The 22,045-nt window shown below is 43.9% G+C and overlaps 1 protein-coding gene across 1 annotated transcript in view; it reads left to right on the top strand.

The window, feature by feature from the left end:
• TMEM201 (transmembrane protein 201) overlaps nt 1-22,034 on the top strand; it is a 23,072-nt gene extending 1,038 nt beyond the window's left edge. Inside the window, exons 2-11 of the mRNA XM_075190278.1 lie at nt 3,327-3,447; nt 5,706-5,900; nt 7,620-7,796; nt 8,602-8,951; nt 9,175-9,378; nt 17,481-17,698; nt 19,502-19,573; nt 19,731-20,006; nt 20,854-20,988; nt 21,722-22,034. Coding sequence (XP_075046379.1) covers nt 3,327-3,447; nt 5,706-5,900; nt 7,620-7,796; nt 8,602-8,951; nt 9,175-9,378; nt 17,481-17,698; nt 19,502-19,573; nt 19,731-20,006; nt 20,854-20,988; nt 21,722-21,819 — 1,846 coding nt within the window. The 3' untranslated portion in view covers nt 21,820-22,034. The remainder of the gene's footprint in view (nt 1-3,326; nt 3,448-5,705; nt 5,901-7,619; nt 7,797-8,601; nt 8,952-9,174; nt 9,379-17,480; nt 17,699-19,501; nt 19,574-19,730; nt 20,007-20,853; nt 20,989-21,721) is intronic.
• Nucleotides 22,035-22,045: the final 11 nt, after the last annotated feature.

Raw genomic sequence — 22,045 nt, 5'->3', positions numbered from 1 at the left:
GGGTGTTGCCCTGTGTTATGGACAGTAGATGTATGTGGGGGGGGGGGTCGCCCTGTGTTATGGACAGTAGATGTATGGGGGGGGGTCGCCCTGTGTTATGGACAGTAGATGTATGTGGGGGGGGGTCGCCCTGTGTTATGGACAGTAGATGTATGTGGGGGGGTGTCGCCCTGTGTTATGGACAGTAGATGTATGTGGGGGGGGGTCGCCCTGTGTTATGGACAGTAGATGTATGTGTGGGGGGGGTCGCCCTGTGTTATGGACAGTAGATGTATGTGTGGGGGGGGTCGCCCTGTGTTATGGACAGTAGATGTATGTGGGGGGGGGGTCGCCCTGTGTTATGGACAGTAGATGTATGTGGGGGGGGGGTCGCCCTGTGTTATGGACAGTAGATGTATGTGGGGGGGGGGTCGCCCTGTGTTATGGACAGTAGATGTATGTGGGGTGGGGGGGTCGCCCTGTGTTGTGTACAGAAGATGTGTGTTGGGGTTATACTGTATTATGGTCATAAGTGAGGGATCATCATGGTCAGGGGATGTGGGGGGGGGGGGGGGGTGGTTTGCGCCATGTCGTGGTCATTGGAAGTTGCGAACATTTTGTTATTGACTAATGTACATACATACAAAACATTTTGTCTGCTTAGTTGCTGTGATATATCAGCGCAGGGCCTTAATGTATATTTAGATTATAGGGAGGTCTGTGACTAAAGGTTGAGTTTACTGGTTTATTCAATCTCTGCTCCAGCAGACCTTATAAGATACACTCAATAGCGTTTAAAAGGAATGGTAGGGTAACACCATGTGACCGGCACATCTGAACCCTAAAGTAGCAGCTCTTCGGCGTCTGTAGTTTGTCATTTAGTGTAATTTGCAGCTGTCTAGATCTTCCTGACGGGGTTATGTGATCTGGCCAAGGCTTAAGGACCTTCTCACTGGGCCTCTTTGTTTCCTGTATCTGTCCATTTGTCAGAGTACCCACACTGATAACATTTGTTGCACTACAACTGTTTGGCAAAATGCATGTTCTGTTAAAGCATTACTTCACTTAAAAATGACTTTGTCTAATTGAAATCCATTTACTGGGTACTCAAACTTGCTAGATCAGCTCTGGCCAAACTGTGGCTCTCCAGGTGTTGTGAAACTGCAAGTCCCAGCATGCTTTGCCAGCAGATAACTGAGAAGGTATGCTTAGACATGTAGTTTCACAACACCTGGAGAGCCGCAAGATGGCCAGGCGCTGTGCTAGATAAAATCCTGATACTTGAAATAGGACTTCCGCCTGAAATTACCAGTTGAAAACTTTGAAACATATTGTTGCTGTCACTTTGTGAATAACTGACAATTGTCACTGAATGTAAACTGTTAAATGTGTGTTGATTCTTTCAGTGATTATGGCTGTTGCTTACCTATTTGTAGCATACAGCAACAGTGTTATTTTGATATGTCAACAGGTGATTTCAGGCAGAAGTCCTATTTAAGTATCTTGAATTATTCTGTAAGTTGTAGCAGCCTTTCTTTAATGGGGTCACCATTTAGCCTGTCTACACTGGTCTTAGTTCAGGTTGCAAGTATTTTGCCATTATGATTTTCATTCTCTTTTATTTATAAAGCGCCAATCTATTATGCAGCGCTGTACAGAGTATATGTAGCCATTCACATCAGTCCCTGCCCCATTGGAGCTTGCATTGCAAATCCCCCACCCCGCATATACAGCAAATCCCCCACCCCACACATACACCAGGGTCCATTCTTAGAAGTCAGTTAACCTACCATTATGTTTTTGGACATGATATAATATTTGTAACCACATGAGTCTTTTTCCAACTAGTCATTGTAAATGCATAGTTTGCTGAAAGGATAAATTGGGGTCAATTTGCAGGTCACCGTATGTGATTCCTTTGTAATTAGTAAATCTTTCTCTTTGCTTTTGTGAAATGCTGTGTTTTGTCTCTTTATCCCACTTGACCCTTAGCCTTCCTGGTGCTATGAAAAGGGGGCCAGAAAAGTCAAAATATCAGTTCACAGGTTGCCGTACCAACAATTAAGCACTTTTTTTCTTTATGACTAAAGAACTTAACTTTTTAGTTTTATGCACTGATAAAACAGAAATGAGCAGTTCTTTTACTAAAGCCATCAGATTGCCCTCCAAATGGCGCAGAATGTGAGGACACTGCAGACCCTTTAATTCCTGCGAGTACTGACTACTGTACTACGCCCCAAAGGAGGAAGAGGGTTTAAAGTTTTTTCTTTTCATTGGTATATATAAAAAAAAGAAAAAAAAAAATCTTTTTTCTAGGCTTTACCCATCTGTTACAACCTGTCTTTCCATGTTTTACTCTGGATGTTTTCCAGTAGGACAGAACTGGTTTGGATGGTTGGCTGTCTCTTGTGAAAGGGATAGTTCTGAAACCTTTAGTAGTAAACATTTGCAATTCAAGAGAATGGTTATCTAAGCAAAGTCTTGGGGGTAAATGTATTAATCTGCGGTTTTGTGAAGTTGGCAATTTTCTGCCATATTTAAAATCACAATTTTGTTAAAAGTCAAAAGCTAGCGCGTTTTTTTGCCTTTTTATAAAATTGACGGTTTAAATATGGCGGGCAGAATCGCCGAAAATCGTTGACTTGACATAACCACGGTTTAATACATTTACCCCTTGGTGTCCCATCTTCCCCTGTAACCTTAGAGGTCCCACAACAATTGCTTCCTTAATTTCGCAATTAATTGTTCATCCGTAATTTGGTGACCCAAACAGATCAACATAATCGGACTTTCTGGAGTAGATGTATCAAACCTAAAAAGGTAAAGTGAAGGTGTTTAACACCGCGTCCAATCAGATTCTAACCATCATGTTCTAGAATGTACAAGATAATGATGGGTAGATTCTGTTTGGTTGCTATGGGCAACACTTCCATGTTTACATTGTGAAGGTTGGATACCAGTGATAGTTTGAATCTGACTCTATCCACCACACTTTTCCTTATAAAAGGAGTGTCTGGAAGGAGAGGAGCGTGTTTTGTTGTGTATCCTGACAGGCTTCAGCTTGTCATGTATCATATAGTTTTACCACACTTTTATAGAACTTCACATGTTACTGCTCTGAATTTGGAGTATGTAATGTGACTTCTGGAGGGGCTGTGCTGCCTGTACATGGTTGTATTGATTATTTATGAATGTTATGCTTCTAACTGGTCTTTGTCCACATTTGAGGCATGTAGCGTCCGTGACTATGAATAATTTTGTCTATAATATATATTTTCACCAAATAAAATGTGCTCTGGTTGTTTCCTTTCCTTTTAGTTGTGACACTTTTCTGTCCCATTCTATAGGAAACCCCCCGTACATGTGAAAGTAAACTGCTGGTTCTGTAACCAGAACACGGTGGTGCCGTATGGAAATCGGAACTGCTGGGATTGCCCCAACTGTGAACAATACAATGGCTTTCAGGAGGTAAGTGATCGCCAGAGGGCATTTGCTGATGGCTGTTATGGGTACTCTCCGCCCAGCAGATTGCAAGGGGCGGACATTCTCTGTCACGTCTAACCCACAGGAAATTCCCAAAGCTGAGTTTATAATGTATGTCACATGACTGAATGTGTGGACAACCGTGCAGTGCATGTGCTGTTAGTGTGGCTTATATTAACAGACGGTCATTATACAGCTATAATGTATACCTGGCATGTTGTCATCACTCCTCTAAAGATTAAACTCTGTAATATCCAGACGAGCAGCGTGTTGTATGGGGAGGAGGATACCGGGCACCAGACTGTTATTTGGTCCTCTGTCTCCTAGAGGATGCGATATAACCCATTGTCTGTCACCTTACAGTGTCGGAGAAATAAACTTACCGGTAAATATAAAAATACCATTTTCCCACCAGCTCCAGTGGAGCTTAGTCTATATTTACCCACATTCGTTTAGTTAGAAGCCTATTAACCTCGTAGTTTGCTTTTGGACTGTGCAAGGAATTTTGAGGCCCCAGAGGAATGTGCTATGTAGATGGAGGAAACCTATATAGGGCCATATTCAATTAGGATTTCCGTCCGTGATTACGTGCGGATGTGCCTGTAAAGTGACATTACGGTACCGCACCATCGCGGATTTCCCTTCGCAGCCCTATGGGGTGTGCACGGAAACCCGCGATGTTGTGGTGTCTGGACTCGCGGGGAATTGCGGACGGAAAAGCTAATTGAATATCCCCTGTATGGTCCATTTAGTTACTGACCTGCTAGCAATTAGAACTAAAGCCCCAGAGTAATAAGGTATTAACTCAGCTTGATCCACATTGGAAGACTTCATGTTACAAGTATATACAACGCAATGTTCCTTCTCTTGTCAGATCCTTCCTCTTACATTTACAGCCCTGCGTGCGGGGGGAGGGCGGACACGCCCGTCTTTACTTGCAGTATCGACATTTCTCCAAAGCACCTGGAATGTTTAGTTTCCAGCAGTTGTGAAAGAGAAAGTTTCTCGTGGTTCTCTTCAATGCTGCAGGATTAAAACAGATCAGTGGCCCGGCCTTCAATAACCACTGTAACTCTTGGCTACGTATTGTGTCCTCTATGCGCGATGTTCTGTCCCTGGCCAGATGGCGCCGCAGGAGAACTGCGAGTAGTAGAGGAAGCTGCTATATGGCATCTAATACATCATTATGCAGGAAATATTTGTATTGCCAAAGTACATAATGTATACACAATGCTAAACATACGTGTAGATGGATTCGTATCAAGCTCCTCACTCTGACTTACAAGGCCCTCGCCAACTCCACTGCTCCCTACATCTCTAACCTTATCTCTATTCACACTCCCTCCCGCTCACTGCGATCGTCCAACGATCGTCGCCTCTCTTCCCCTCTGATTACCTCCTCTCACGCACGTATCCAAGACTTCTCCCGCGCCGCTCCCCTCCATTGGAACAAGCTCCCCCGCTCCATCAGAACTTCCCCTAATCTGTCCTCTTTCAAACGAACATTAAAAACCCACCTTTTCCTTAAAGCCTTCCAGTCTCATGCCTAACCTCCCACCGGTCGGCTACCTCTCTCATCCCTTCTTCCCTTCTCCCCCTTCCTCGACTCCGTCTCCGTTTCTCCCGTCTCTCCGTCTCATCCATGTGTCTGTCTGTCTTCCCCTCCCTTTAGATTGTTCGCTCCTTTGAGCAGGGCTCTCCTACCTTCTGTTTCCATCACTTTTAACTGCGCTCTCCAGCTACTCAGCTCACCTCCTCTCAGTCCCTCTGCCCTCTGTCTCCTCTCGCTTCTCTCCGCTCCCCTCAGGGACTCTCAACCTGTCATCCGTGCCCACCCTCTTGGGCCATAGTTACCTGCCTGTACTCACTTTTCCCCTCCCTCCCTCTCTTTCATGCTGTGCCTGAGCCCCCAGAGTTATAGTGCTTACTGTTACTTGTACTGTGCTGTTTCACCTTGTACTGTGCCATTGTTTGTCCTTGTACAGCGCTACGGATACTTTGTGGCGCCCTATAAATAAAAATTAATTAATAATTAATAATACATACACATCAGTGTCAGATTACATATCGCGGACACCGTAATACGTATTTCTGTGATCACATAAGTAGTTGTGCCCCCTGAAATGTGTAGAGCAATGATGGCCAATAGCCCCTCGCCCGCGGCTCAGCCCAGCGTGCCTTCTCCTGTAGTTATGTAGCCTGCTTTGTGGAATTGACTTTTAACAGCTCTTTCTCTCCTGCAGAATGGGGACTACAACAAACCCATCCCGGCACAGCACAGCGAGCACCTCAACCACATGGTGTCCGGCGAGAGCCTGATCGCCGAAACTGCCAAACCTCAGCAGTGGGTGAACTGCCAGCTCCTCTTATGTAAGAAGTGCAACAATAACCAAACCACCAAGATCAAGCAGCTGGCATCCTTCTTACCCAGGGACGAGGTGAGTGACCAGCTGTGCGGAGGGCTTCTCGCTACTGTAGTTAGATAAGTGACTGTAAGTGTTCCTAGAGGCATTATATGCGGTGTATTCTGCTCAAGGAAGAAATCTAAAATCTACTGTATGAACCTGCAGACATTTAATTATTGCAGGACCTGTCGTGGTCCATATTACAGTTTAAAGCTGATCTTCTTAAAGATAAAGGTTTCCTTTCCATTGGGGATTTTGTCCTGAATTTCCTGGATCAACTTCCTGATTCTGAAAAGCTGTGTCTGTTTTGTTTTTTTAATTTGAGCATCATTTAATTGACTAATATGACAAAATGATAATTATTTAGGTCAAATATTTACTTTACTCTACCTAAATTCTATATATCTAAAACTTGTCAAACATTAATGGCCTGTTCCTGATGTGAAATGTGGGCCAAACTAGACAATTTTATTCCCTATTTTCTTTCTGATAATGGAAACGTTTACTGATGAGAGCAGAAAAATCCTAGCATTATAGTGACCTAATTCCACTGCATGTGCAAATTGCCTCTTATAAGTTTATGTAAACACTACATAAATGTCTGAAATAAGGGGAACAAATTCTTTGCTGTGTAAGTTTTAAAATAATCTATTATACCTTTTTTAAATAGCTCAAACTGCGGTAGAAGATAACTTAAAACACAGCTTATTAATTAATGTCTACAGAAGGCCCAACTCCATGCTTATTTCCATGTTTCAGTAGAATAAGTTGCAAAATTAAGATTCTTTCAGTGTGTTTCTTTCTGTTCATCGCCCTCAGGGGCAAACACAGGATTTGTAGAGGGGGGTTTCCACACCACGCCGCCAGTGGGCGTAGCTATAATTTTAGACAGTGCTTGGCTGCTCTCCAACTCTTCCTATCCCCATGGGCAATGCTGTGTGCACTACTGTTAGGGGCACGCAGCTCTCCCTTTTCAAACAGAGCCGTGTGAAGCGGGAGCAGGGTCCAGCCACCTCAATTATACAGGGCCAGAGGCTTGGAGGGGGTTTCAAGGCACCAGGAAACCCCCCTCGTTTGCCTATGGCCCTCATACCTAATTCCACTTTAAATGTTTTTACCAACTTGCTTTAGGGAAACCTAGCTAATGTAGCTGATGTTTAAGGCTACAAAGACTAAGAGGTTTGTGTCTGTTCCGTAGGACCACGGATTCCCGGCGCTCTGAAGTCATTTTCTTCAAACAGCGATTTTATTAAAGAGACAACTGGTCAGGTTTTGTCTTTAATAAAAAATCACCGTTTTGAACTAAATGGCTTCAACGCGCCGGGAATCTGTGGTCCTACAGAAGCGGCACAGAGTAAATATACTTTGTGTAATGCCAACTGTGTGCTGGTAGCTGAAGGACGATTGCGATTTCTGCTAATTGATGAACCATATTTACTGTCAAGACATTTGCAGAATATCTACAGCAACTGTATGTAAGCAGGTTACCAGTATCTAATAGTTGCATTGGTTTGGGGTTTATAGTTTCAGACTTCTTGATTCTCTGTTAATGGCAGACTTGGGCAAGCTCTGGTTTCGTGGAGAATCGCAGGTTGGCTGCTTGCGGTGTATGGGGGAAAATCTTTGCTCTCTCTTTTTTTGTGTATGTTATTACTGTAAAGAAGCCTAGGTCCCATTATATCAGGATTGGTTGAGTGTAGATCTGTGAGGTACCAGAGGTTCACTTGTCTTCTCTTACGCTATGGTTTACAGGATCAGTATGACGAGGAGATTGAGGTATACAAACACCACTTGGAGCAGATGTATAAGATGTGTCGTCCTTGTCAAGCAGCCGTAGAGTGTTATATCAAACACCAAAACAGACAACTGAGGGCTATCATGCTGAACCACCAATTCAAGCGCCAAGAGTTGGATAAAGGTTATGTGCAGGTGAGTACCGGCCGTGCCAAGACCCCTGGGTTCTGGTAGGAAAAATAAATAAGTAATTAGACAAAATTGGTAAACATGTCTTGTGTGCTTCCAGTGGCATTGCTGGGCAAGCGACGCTGAATGGCTATTAATCCATACAGAGTATGTCTGTTACCTAGGAGACCTCAAACCTGTCACTCAGACTTGGCATTTGCACTTTCATAGGTAACTCAAGATATTTTAAAGATGTTTGGTTTCAGCAAATAAAACATACCAAGCTGGCTAGGTTTTGTTAAATGTAAACCTTTCAATTATATAACATATCAACTTATAAAGCAATATTTAATGTTCCCAGCCAGTCTAGTTCAGGGTTATGAAAGCAAGGGTGGCCATTGGTGTTGATATGTGTCTATGAATGACAGTCAGTTGTTGATAGTGTTTGGAAAAAAGGGATCACATGTTCTTTGGAAGAACGGGATAAAAGCAAAGTATATAATCTTCTGATCTGACCACTCGCTGCTTGCAAAGTCTCCACCTACATCTGCATGGTTCTCTGGGCTGTGTGATGAAATTGAGATCGTCAGTGTAACTGAAATGCTCTTTACAGGAAATTCACACATTGGCATGACCGCTGCAAGTTTGAAAGGTGGCAAACTGACATGCTATGCTTTGTTGTTTGAGCTTTTTTTCCCCCTCATATGTCCTCAACTCTTTTTGAAATATTTCTTGTGCCTAAAACCACTGTTTTATGTATTGACATTTATCCTGCTCACTATTGTTACTTTCGATATTGGTGTCTATAATGGCTTCTTCTGTATCTTTTTAGAGTTTTGCAAGTTCCTCGTGCACTCGAGCTCCTGTAACTGTGATTGTCCTTCGCTGCCTGGCTTTCCTCAGCTGTGCGTTCCTTATGTCAATGGCCTGGTTGGGTTCTTCCGACCTGTTCTCTCTTTCCATAAAATCCTCTACAATTTCTGAAGCACAACCCAAGACCCTGCCTCAGCCAGACGGTGAAGGACCACCCTCCCTCTTTCAGAAGGTCCTAGATGTCCTACCCGAGCACACACTGGAAAGCCTGAATGAAGCTTGGCGCTTTGGATGGAACCACCAGATCGCCTTGACGGTTTTTGGGCTCTTGGCTTGTGTCTTTGCCATGATCTTCGCTGGTCGTATTAGGTCAGCTCCTTTAAGTAACTCCTTTATATGTTTCAACGATTTTTTTTAATTTTGAGTCACCTTAGACATGTTGATTTACCAACTGGGCTCACGATGTATCTCCAGGCCTACGTCTAGTATCTTTTTGCATGAAAAGCCACTAAGTTTGCCCCCTAACCTACTATACTTAAAAAGCTCCCTTTTTTTGTACCTATATAACTTTGTTTATCATTTTCTATTTAAGGATGCGTAGGGTTGATGCATTTTCATCGTTCCTATGGATGCTGGTGACGGGGCTTTATCTGTCTGAGACCTACTTTCTGAACGAGTCGCCCACCTGGATGGACACTGCCAAGCTTGGTACCACCTCCCTGTGTTGTCTAGTTGGCCTTACTTCCGCGGTGGCCATGCAGAAAGCAACGGCTCAACGGAGACATCGGCCACGAAGGTCAGAGCAGTGAACCCTGGGACCGGAATGAATACGCTTCCCTATCTCAGCTGTTCATTGTACCTCTCTCCTTTTCTTCTCTCCCATATCCCCTGCCCCCCATCACTGTCCTTTCATCATCTCTGTATTATTGAGTCTCTGCAGGGCCATATCCTGCGGTCTAATTTTACTACACCATCTGCGAGTACAATGATTCTTGGAATCTTTCCTTCATTAGCACTTCCTGGACTATTCTTATTGGCTGCATGACCTTTCTGCAGCCAATGGGTAGCCACCGTTGACACTTACTAAATTACAATGGCAATAAGACTGCACTTCTAAACAGGTCATGTTTCAAGAAATATTGGTACTCCCAGATGCGTGAATCTTCTTTTTAGATGTCAAGGCTAGTGGTAAAATCGTCTCTTCAATCAATGGTAATTTACAGCCTTGTTAACATTACGGGAAATCCCTTTTGTATTGTGAATGTAGCAATTTGTTTCTTTGTCAAAGCGCTACTTTTTTATCACTTGGATCCGATATTATGGACATTGAATTTCCGTTATTGTCTTTGGTCTTTAATTGGGGTGACAGATTCACTCTACTATATACAGCCGTCAACCTGTGCGATCTAAATCACAGGGGAGAGGATCTCTGTGTTTTTTTGTAAACCTGAAGCTTGTTGTCCTTTATAGAAGTCACTCTGTGCTGTGATAACTTATTCTGTGGCTTTAATAGGATGCATTTGTATATTCAATTGTTTTTAAAGATGCCACGTCTTCGATAAATACAGGGCTTACAGTAAGGTGGGTTTTTTTATGTAAAATTCTGGTGATCATTTTGGGGCAGGGTGTCTGATCAGGTTTGTAACGGAACCATTTTTTATTTTTTTACAATCAAGGCTCTAACTTTTTCTGATGATGACATGATGAGCATTTATAGGTGCTATGTTTATGATGAAATGTGATTTCTAAGGAGGTTGTTTCCCTATATTAATACCTTTTTTTTAATGAAATGTTAATGTTAAATCATAGTTCACTTTATTATAGTCTCCCCTCGTCACTGTAATAATAGATTAGGTGTCGCTTTTTATTACACAAAATCTAAACTTGTGTTCCTACTTTAATTATGGGCTCAATTTCAAAGCCACCAGGGTTACTCTGCTAGTTCTAGTAAAGGACATTTGCCTGGGTCTGTCGGGGCAACGGCCAAAGTGACACTGTCAACTATTCACATAGCCCAAAAGGCTCCCAATCTTAGTCCAAGTACCACACACACGCACCCTCCCTCCTACCCCTGTCACTGGACACTAGATCCCAGGGTCAGACTGTAATTGTCCGAATAAGAATCCTCTGACCCGCTGGTGTAGTGACAGTTGGATGAAGGATGTCATTTAGAATGGCAAAGTTTTACTAGATTATTATATATTTTTTTTCATTATTCCTGGTTTAGATACTTGTATTACTAGGGATGCACAGTGGACACAGGACTTACATTGACTGATGCTTTAGTCTGCAAATAGACTGTGTGATATAAGGGAGGTGTTTAATATTAAGCCCATGGTGAGTTTAAAGATGTAGAAAAGAGTGGGCACAAACTAATCATGGAACGTTTAGTAAGCGCAGAATTTCCTTTTCACAAACTTCCATTCTAAGGCGAGTATAAAACATTTGATAACATTAATAATTAATTACTATCTTTATATATACTGTGGTGTTATTTATTCTATATTTATTCTTTAATTGACTACTTTAACCATATTATTTAGCCGTGGTGTACAGAGCAGGTACAAGTGAGGATCGGCAAGAGATTTGTCTTTTGTTTCTGTTTAAATGTATCTTTTAGTTTTCTAAAGTAACTTATCTGGTGCAGTGCGAGAGCTGAAAGTATCTACACTGGACAAGTTACAGTAACACTAAACCTGAGATATGATGACTGACATAAGATGTATTTGCTTTTTCGGACGAGATTATTAATTTGTTTGTTTCTAGGGAAAGCATTTTCTGTATAAATCATACTTGGAGAACCTGTCTGTTTTATAAGGATAATTAGTTGGTGCCTAGCGCACTGTATAAGTCTGGGGATACAAGCCTGAAATAAACGTCAAGGAATACAGTAAGACCGTAGAGTAACTACTTGAGTTAGCATATTGCTATACACTTGCACCCAGGCAGCTTCCTCCCCTTCATAGTCCCAGCCTCACAAGCTCTGTGCTGTGACGTAGAGAGAAAGCCGCTCAGGGCAGAGTATTGAGCTCCCCGACTCCAGCAGAGTCACTGTGTTGGCATATAGTACTCTACTGAGCACAGATAGAAATTCTACAGCCTGGCAGGTGCTCTGTAATGACAGAAAAAGTGCAATGTCCTATTGAACAAGCCTATGTTGTGCTGTTCTGTCTGTTTACACCAGAAAATCCCCAAAGTGTTAACAGGCCTGAAAATAGTGATTTATCTATCACTACTAGGGCTCCCATGTCTGTACTTGCAGTACCCAGTTACAAACATCAGATGGAGCCTGGATGCAGCATACTGGGAGTACTGACAGTGGTTTGTATGGTGAACTGTCAATCACTATTCTTAGGTCTACTCACACTTTGATCTCTTGATGAACACTGTACAGCAATCATGGGCTGCCTGATAGAGTTCGGGAGCCGCATGGTGTGTTCCTATAACTTTCAAAAGGGGCCGCACATTACCCTTAATCTCGGTAATAAGTGAAAACAATACATTTAATCAAAGAAAGAGACCGCTATCTGTAACATATATATCGGCAGGTGTTTTACAGAAGTGTTACACATTATAACATACAGATCTGACAATATAGCAGGAAGGAGCTGGGGCCGCGGGTGAGGATTCGGAGGGCCACAGAGGACGGCTCGGAGGGCCACCTGTTGGGGTACAACTACACAGAATAGGCCTCATGGACTTTTTAATGCCCAATAACAAAAATTGTTCTCAATTAACATCAAAGTGTAAATACAACATTAAAGATCACAAGTTTGTTATATGTTCACATATTTGTGAATGTTACAAGATATATTTTCAAGCTGCTTCTCCCTGGTGAAACTGAGTACAAGCGATTATAGCACTTCGCTCTGTGTTTTATATTATATAGAGAACCTATGTCGTGCCACGGCCGGCCTTCCAGATGTGGCGTTTACCACCCGTGGCGTCATTGTTTGAAATGCTTTGTCCTTTTGACATATTCTGTAAACTGTTTTAGTGTCAGTAAAACTAAGGCTTTCAGTCCGGTCCACATGTCCCCTCCACACTACATGTTTTCAGGATTTCTTCACAGGCCAATGTCTCGTCTACTGATGAGATAACTGAATGCTATTCCCAGCTTTAGGTCAGATTATTGGAGTCACGAGAAGGAGGCTGCCATTGATTCATTGGTGTCATGTGCCACATATATTGTAAAATGTACAGAGATCTGACTGTTTGTGGAAGTCTTGTCCAGGGGAACGATCATGAATCAAACTGAAATATGTATTGGACGTTGTTAAAGGAATGATTAATTTTTAATTTTTTTTATTTTTTATATATATGATTTTGCTTTTTAAATGTACCTGTTGCCTATGCTGACTGTGGGGCAGCCATATTTTGGGCTGTGCCAACATTATGCCCCTGTGATGTCACTCCTTGGTGAGTTGAAGGGCTAAATATTGGTACAGCTCAGAAGCTCTATGTTCATGGATGTAAGTAAGGTGTTCAAGTGATACAGGCTGCTTATAAAGTATCTAAATTTATAGAGGCGGCTGTCTAGGATCGTAATAACATGTATAATGTACAATCGGTGCTATCAGAGATATGATAGGAGCAGGCCGGCTCATTTCAACACCTTTTTACTTTTACTTTTTGTGTTTTATTTTGTTGTTTTTCCGCACGACCCTCTCGTTATGTGAACCGTGTTTTGAGATGTGAATCTGAGTTTCCATTATAGGGTCCGTGTCTTTCTCTGTCCTCACTGGCTGCCGTCCTCTGCTTCTGTCACTCTTGTTATCTCTTATGTTGAATGCTCTGTACATCCTGCTTATATTGCAGCTGCTTTTTGTTTTGAAATAAATGGCCATAGAGCCAACCACTGCGTCCAGTAGCCGTGCTTTCATACAGCGTATCCTTCCATCACACACAGTCACTTCTCATGCACAGAAAGGGGATTTCCTGCTTCAGCACTCATTGGGTTGCACATGTCCTACAGCTTCTGCTAAATGGATTTAATTCTTTTTATTTTATTTTTTTCCTGTGTCTTCACTGGCAAGAGAAACCCAATGGATTGATGTCATAGGATTGATGCACCTCCCCTCCCCAGGGGTGGTGCATCAATCCAATGACAAAAATCCGGTGTTTTGTCCATTTGTGTCTGGCAGCCGTTTGTTTGCCAGCCAGAGAGCTTTTGAAAAGGACATAATGTTTCTTAGCTATCGTACAAGTCATTAATATCTGATGCATGCTTAAAAGATATTTGCTGTTTAAAGAAAACAAATCTGTGTGGGATTGTTGCTTTATAGAGTTAAACTTATACATAGGAATTCAATTAGTCGCAGTGTTCCGCTCAGTTTCAGGTTCCGGAGGCACCCTGGCTAATTGAATACTTACCGTGATGTCAAGAACTGTGTGTGTGTGTGTGTGTGTGTGTGTGTTATAAGGTATACTCTAGGGCAAGCCTGTCCAACCTGCGGCCCTCCAGGTGTTTTGAAACTACAAGTCCCAGCATGCTTTGCCAGTAGACAACCTGTTGATAGCTGGAAGGGCATGCTGGGACTTGTAGTTTCACAAACATCTGGAGGGCCGCAGGTTGGACAGGCCTGCTGTAGGGTATGAAGGCAGATAAGCAGGAGATGACAGAATGCAACAACCTACAATAACACTACAAGACACACAGCCCACATTTGTCACATTCACACACTCTGTCTAGTTAAATGGACATACAGACTCCCAATATCATACTATGGGCAATCGTGAGTTTTCTCGTACAGGCTGCTATGGAGCTGGTGATAAGGATTTCTGTATAATGCAATGAAGCTGGTGGTGGATAAGTGCCTGTGAATGTTCAGAGAGGGGTGAAGTCTGCAGAGAGAATGGACAGATGTAAGCCGGGGTCAGCCATAGTCTATGTACTATTCGTATCATCCACGTACACATCTCCACAATCCAGATTTATCTTGTTTAGGATGTAGCAGGATCTGACAGCCGACTCCTGTGAGAAGGGTGTGGGGGGGTCAAGGTTAATGAGACATCAGGAGCAGCGAAGTCTATGGGGAGAGGACAAAGGGCAGGAGAGATCCTGGGGTGCTCTAGCTGCAGTGGAGTCTGGGAGGAGAGGGCAGTGGGTAGAGAGATCCTGGGGTGCTCTAGCTGCAGTAGAGTCTGGGAGGAGAGGCAGTGGGTAGAGAGATCCTGGGGTGCTCTAGCTGCAGTGGAGTCTGGTAGGAGAGGGCAGTGGGTAGAGAGATCCTGGGGTGCTCTAGCTGCAGTGGAGTCTGGGAGGAGAGGGCAGTGGGTATAGAGATTTTGGGGTGCTCTAGCTGCAGTGGAGTCTGGTAGGAGAGGGCAGTGGGTAGAGAGATCATGGGGTGCTCTAGCTGCAGTGGAGTCTGGGAGGAGAGGGCAGTGGGTAGAGAGATCCTGGGGTGCTCTAGCTGCAGTGGAGTCTGGGAGGAGAGGGCAGTGGGTAGAGAGATCCTGGGGTGCTCTAGCTGCAGTGGAGTCTGGGAGGAGAGGGCAGTGGGTAGAGAGATCCTGGTGTGCTCTAGCTGCAGTGGAGTCTGGGAGAAGAGGGCAGTGGGTAGAAAGATCCTGGGGTGCTCTAGCTGCAGTGGAGTCTGGTAGGAGAGGGCAGTGGGTAGAGAGATCCTGGGGTGCTTTAGCTGCAGTGGAATGAAGATCACACTGATTACAGGGAGACGAGTCATATAGTATTTGTAGCAATGGGCAGAGGGTATACAGGGTACAGCTGCTTGTAACGGCTCCGTGTCTCGCTTGTTGGGCTGTGGGGGGAGGAGGGAGCCTGGCGTCTGTGCTGAATGCAGGGATTCTAGTGACTGCCTGGTGAACGTAACCTTTGTGTGATGAGGGTCAGACTCTGCAAGGTCTGAGCTTCAGTAGCATGTGTCTGGTTTGGAGTTGTGTCTAAGTGGATTGTGTGCTGTGATTGGGTATAGGTAGTTAGGGGAGGGAATATGGTAATATCCACAACAAGGAATCTCTTGTCCCTACAAGTATAATGATATCATTAGGTGGAGATGTGTGTTCTCTGTGGTCGGTGTTGTGACCTACTCTGCAGAGGACAGGTGATACCTTTATATCCCAGGGACATTAAAATAAAACATGTCTGCCTGATGTGAAGACTTGGGTAGCAAAACATAGAATATATTGAGTACTTGCTGTAGGACATTTACATGAACGTTGTTTGAAAGTGAAAAAAAATATTGTCTTTTAAACGGAATGTGAGAAATCGCAGCCGACCTCAGGTGAGTTAACAACAAGGTGTTTTTTTGTTTTTTTTTACTTTCTGCAAATGTCCCATCTGATCTCACAATGATAGGTGTATACATAGGTCATCGCTTATGAAAACATTAACAAATATATGTTTTGTGAAAGCATACATGTAAATCTATAAGTTCTTTTTTTGCTTAATGCAATTTAGTGTGTGTGTCTGTGTGTGTGTCTGTGTGTGTGTCTGTGTGTGTGTCTGTGTCTACACGTGTGTGTCTGTGTCTACACACGTGTGTGTCTGTGTCTACACACGTGTGTGTCTGTGTCTACACACGTGTGTGTCTGTGTCTACACACGTGTGTGTGTGTGAGATCCTCCATTCCATCATCAGGTGTTCGTTAGATTTCTATAGATCCTTCTGATTGGTTGAACACGACATCTGCTGCTAACAGACATAAACCACACGCTTCTGTCTTACATCTAAGATTGCAGCTTATAGCATCTGGTTTGTTATACTCCACGGACGCAGGATATGTCTTGAATCTCTCTCCATGTTTCCTTGATTAAGAACAATTGATATTTAGAATATAGACCTCCATGAAACTGGGACCATGATGGTCAGGAATGAAATGCATCCCATCTAGGATATGTCCATGTTTATATGGAGCAACGTTCTGTATAATATGTTCTGTTTAAGAAGCTGGTTGAGTTTCGTAGTAAGTAATAAACCCTGTTGGCAATTTTATTGCCAACAAGATTAAACTGCAGTTTGTATTCTGGGTGTCGCATATTAATAATATTCTTGCTCTGACATTTGCTCAGCTGGAGAACAGACTCTTTGGTTTTACGCCACATCTCCCCCTTCACCACCCTGGAGACAGCTGCTGATAGGAAACACAGACATCCACTTTATACATTGTAACAAACATCCCGATGCTGCTACTGAGGAAGAGCCAGTTGTTACAGACAGGTGCTGGATTGTGTCGGTCTCAGACTGTAGGTCAGAGCCTCAGATCTCCTGCTAGTCCTCTATATATGCTACTTTTGTGAGCTTGCGAGAAGGCCCTGCTCGCAAGCTTACAATCTATTAGTATGGCTGCTTAGACACAAGTTTCCCAAATCCAGTCCTCATTGAACAATAACAGTGCAGGTTTTCCAGATCTCCTGGAGCACAGGTGTAGTCATTACTGACTGATACAATGTAACAGATCCACAGGTGGTAGAATTATGTCACTGATGACCTGAAAAACCTGCACTGTTAGGGGTCCCTAAGGACTGGGCTTAGGAGCCTAATAAATGGACTCCCACAGAGGTAAGTCAGGCGATTTTCACCAATAGTCTATAATTTTCATTAACCTTACATGTAACTATCGATGTGTTGAATTCTTTGGCTAGATCTGGGGTAGGCAACCTGCGACTCTCCAGGTGTTGTGAAACTACAAATCCCAGCATGCCTTGCCACCTATCTGCTGGTTATCTACTGGCAAGGCATGCTGGGACTTGTAGTATCACAACACCTGAAGAGCTGTTTGTTGCCTACCCCTCTTCTAGATCATGGCATCAGATCATAAACCCCCCTTATACTCAGTCCTGTCTTGTTTCATGTAGTTTCTCCGCTAGATGGGGGACATTGTATTTTTCCACTTGTTCTGTCGTTGTTCTTCAGCCGCCTCCTTCCTTCTGCAGATATCTCTATGGTGATGCGGTTTCTCCGTTTGGCAGCGTGTACAGCGGTGTGGTTCTTCCAGACCTGCCCACCCCGTTGCTCTCCACCCCACCGGGGCTTCTTCGGTTGCTGAACCCGCAGGCTTATCGCTCTCACCGCAAAGTGTCTCCATCTTCACTGCCGGGGCGTCTGAACCGAGCCCTGTCACTGGGCACCATCCCGTCCCTCGCACGGGCAGGTAAATCCTTATCCACTTTTCTAATGCCACCCCCATGTCCTGTTCTTCATTTCCTAAGTATAAAAAGAGGTGTAACGAAGAGGAAACAGACAGAAGAAAGTTGTTAGTTATTTGCTGAATCTGCAGTTCAGGATTAAATGGTCTAATGTGAAAAAGAATAATTATGTATTTTATTCCTCCAAACGAGGGGAAAAAAAACCAAAACCCCATAAACTTTTAAAATGCAAATGTTCCCGAAGGTGATGACCTCGGACTCTGTATAAGCAGATTTCTGAAGTATCATAAATCCAGGGGATAATCTGAGGCCGGCTCCTAGTGTGAGATATTGTCAGAAGTTCATATTCCCAAATCCTTTGTCCTCTGAGATTTTAAATTTATTTTCAGTACCATAAATGTCAAACTGATCTGGACCTCAAAAGTGGTTTGCAGTAGGTGTCATTTGTCTGACAATGGTCCTTCAGCTTTGGGGTCTGCACAGAATAGAGAAGTGGAAGATCTGGGGTCAGTTCCTTCAGGGACTGTCCTTGGGCGACACTGGGTGCCCATCCCTTGTCATCTCCATCACTCCTTCCATTAGTGGCTTGTAGTTTACTACCAAGCTTGATTTCTGGCTGCTGCTTGTGTTGAAGTCTTGTACATCTGTGTGTCTGATACTTTGGTTGCTAATTGCTGTAGATTGGTATGTAAGAAAGTCATCTTCTCCGAATCCAGGTCTTGTTCCTCACTTACCGTATCTGGATGATCCGCTTGTTTCTGGTACAGGGATCTTTATCTTGTAACAGCTAGGAAGTTGGTCTCCGTGTTTAGAATAGTTTTAGTAGCTGGGCTTGCTGGAACTTGTTGTTCCCAAGCAGCTGGAGAGCCACAGGTTATGTAACTCTGGAATGGAATAATGGTTTACATACCTGTGAAGAGGTTCGTACACTGATATTCGAAACAAGGGGAAAGATGTAAAAGAATGGACCAGTCTGGCTCTAGGGGTAACTAGATTTTAGGATGACGCGCTTCCTACTGGTACTAGATATAATTGACATACACCAAGGGGTGCAATCACTGGAAAGTGTTCCAATGTTTGGCGTCTTTTATAGTTCTAAAGAGCGTATATGCAATCGTATAAATGTATTTATATGGAATCCATATTGGTAGAGTCAGTGTCCTTTTATATAGTGTAACAAAGCTTCGTTTGCTAGCAGCAAGTGCCAGGCACCATGTGAGATGTTCTGGGAGCAGTAAACGTGTAGAGGGTTCTCCCTGTATAAATGGAGGAAGTTTAGATTTCCTGAAGTACTAGTGACAATCCGCCTTGCTGTGTCACTGAGGCCCTGTATGCAGATGGATTGTGTGACTGCCAGATGTGTCCAGGAAATGTCTAGTGAAATGTCAAGTGTACTGTTAACCATGTTATTCCAGATTACTCTTCTTATATGAAGTTACACACTCTGTCCTACAAACACCAACAGGACTATTTACTGTCTAACAATCACACATTTGCTTTTATTCTCTAACTTTCACTGGAGAGGTGCTCTGGTTTTTGTGCACACACAAAGTGGTGCCGTGCGATTGGTTTATATTACAAGCACTCTTTGGGCAACGTTCCTCAAACTCTGTCCTCAAATGCTAATCAGGCTCAGGTGAGGAAATCTATTCTTCTGGGTCAGTTTCTACAGAAAGATATCCTGACAGCGTGACCTGTCGGTAGCTCTTGAGGACTGGGTTTGAGAACATCTGTGAGAGACGCCAGACATCGGGGGGGAAGGTTGATATCTCAGTCTCTATCCTGAAGCTGCTTGTTATGTTTTCTAGATTCTGGATATCTGTTCAGTGGGAGCCGCCCGGCATCTCGATCCTCGGCTTATAAAGATTCTCCGGGGTCAGGTGAGAGACGAGATATATAAAGTTGGATCTGGGGAATTGTGTGACCTGTGTGTATAACCAGCCTGGTACCTTGATGTGACATCTGTCAGACAATCACTGTAGCCCGTGGCATGTCCACAGCACTTGTTGAACTCTCCTTGTCTGTCCCCCTCCCCAGATTATTTTCCCCTGCTGTCTGGAAGCCGAGCTGCCTCCCCTCTACCATCACCGACCCCGTCTGTGGCCGGATCTGCCACCTCCAGCTCTGGATCCTTGCAGCATCGCCGCCCATTGATTAGCCCTGCCCGCCTTAACCTGCAGGGGCAGAAGCTTCGCCTGTCGGCTACCCAGCTGGATAGGACGCAGACCCAACACAGCCTGGATGAAATGTACCACCCCGATAGCAGCCTGTGTCCACAGGAGTTCACCCCCTTCCTTGCCACAAAGGCTTACAGTGAGTATCTGGGTATGTTGGGTTGTACACTGTGTTGGGATCTTTATCTCGAAAGTCGATACCCTGAAAGATAAGACGAATAGTCACCATGAGGAGCACTGCTAGGCAATGTAATAAGGTGGGGGTAGATGAGTACCCTAAGCATGGTGTAACTCCATTGTTACGGAGAGACCGGCGGCTGTACCGAAAGTTATGACAGGTCTGCTTTTACAACTTTAATCTCGATATGTAAAGAAACATTTTAAAAAAAATCTTCCTTTTTGCGCCACCTCCTGGAAACTATGGTGCATTACAGGCCACAGAGATAATTGGTTTGATGTGGTCGGCTGTCTAGTTTCCTGAATGTTACACCTTCCTCACATATTTGTTTTGTGCAACCTTCACAATGCACTCATCTGATGGCTTTAAATAAAGAAAAATCACAGAAACAATGGGAGTAGCGTAGAGGATGCCAGGAATACAAATATGTAACGTCAACCCGTTCACATAAGGCGCTGGTGTCACCGTGAGATCTGCAGCTAGTCTGTCTGTCTGTCTGGCAGTCCCTCTCAAGTTTGCTCAACTTTGTGTTGGTAACTACATGAATAATGAGTTATTTTACACTATTGAGACACTTTCCAGCATCTACTGTGCGTCGGAGGCTTGGGTAATGGTGCAGTCTTCCAATAACGAGTCTTGTGGATTTGTGTGGGTGCAGCACTAAAAGTCACAATGGGATGAACCCAAAAAGTGCTAGAATAGGCTCCGCCCTGGGGTGAAAGCTGCCGTAGCAGCGAAGGGGTTAATATGTTATTACCGGAGCGCTGTAAACCCCACACACTATACACCTTGTTATTTGTTTCTACAGACAACACAAAGCCATCGGCACAAGCTGGGAGCGTATCCAGCAACACGACGCACAGGAAAGAGAACTCCTCCCACTCCTCCGCCTGTCAAGTGGACACGACGACGGCCTTCCTGGATTCTCCATCTAGCTGGAAGGGTGAGTGCCATCTGTCCATCATGTCCTCCACTAGAGGGCGCTAATTAAATGCCCAATATGCTCAAAGTTAGTCTGTATCCTCCAACATTCATCGATGTTTGATCCACCACGTTCAGAACATCAGGAGCGTGCAAAGAGGGAAGTGTGACCAATAAATCCATTTATATTCTATATAGGGGACCGATTACGCAGCTGGAAAACTAGATTTATTACAGCAAAATAATGCATTATTGTCCCTTCAATGTTCAATTGTTACTTAAAATTGCAAATGGAACAATGTACAAATCGGACTTTGCTATAAGACGTTATGCTCAACGCACACAACATACGTTGGTTTCTTTCAGTGTCAGACTTGACGGTCGCTGGTGACACATAAACAGCTGCCGGTCTGATGATTAAAGCCAGGTTATGATTTCTGAGCAAACGTGTCTACTTTACGTCTGTCCAGATTATGGTCTTTTATTCTCATCTAATTTAGATATAATCTGGTAGGAAACTTGCTGTGTCTTTCATTTATATAATTTAAGGGGGTTGTCCACTTTCCTTTATGCGATTAGGGATTACCCCCTGTTCTTGGAGGTTGGGTGCCAGCCTTGTGTTGTGCAGGGGTGCAGTACACCCAGTCCATGGCTCTTATATTTGCTTCAAACACCAAATTAGGGCCAGTTAGGGGTGCAGATTTAGGACCCATCCAGTGCAGATTGTATTGACTGTCCTCTACTTTACCCTGCAGGTTTTGGAAGCATGTCGCTAAGCAGCGGCTGCATGGTGGTCAGTGTCACCACCAACCTCGTCTTCATCTCCGTCTACCTGTACCTAGCCCTCTTCTGACCTCACAATACCTCATCAATGCGTCACTTGGTGCTCCTTGAATACCCGGACACTGCCCGTCCGTCACTGGTGCTGCCCCCTGGCTGCTGCACAGCTGTACTACAACAGACATTTCCAATCTCCCCGTGAGCTTCACTCTAATGCTTCAGTAATAACGTTTTAGAATTACAAAGCGAGAGGAAGCAGGTATTAAACAAGCAACATGGAAAACCAAATGATCTGGCTG

Source organism: Mixophyes fleayi, chromosome 11, assembly GCF_038048845.1.
Source record: "Mixophyes fleayi isolate aMixFle1 chromosome 11, aMixFle1.hap1, whole genome shotgun sequence".
Classification (NCBI taxonomy): domain Eukaryota; kingdom Metazoa; phylum Chordata; class Amphibia; order Anura; family Limnodynastidae; genus Mixophyes; species Mixophyes fleayi.
This window is presented reverse-complemented; position numbering and strand designations above follow the sequence as displayed.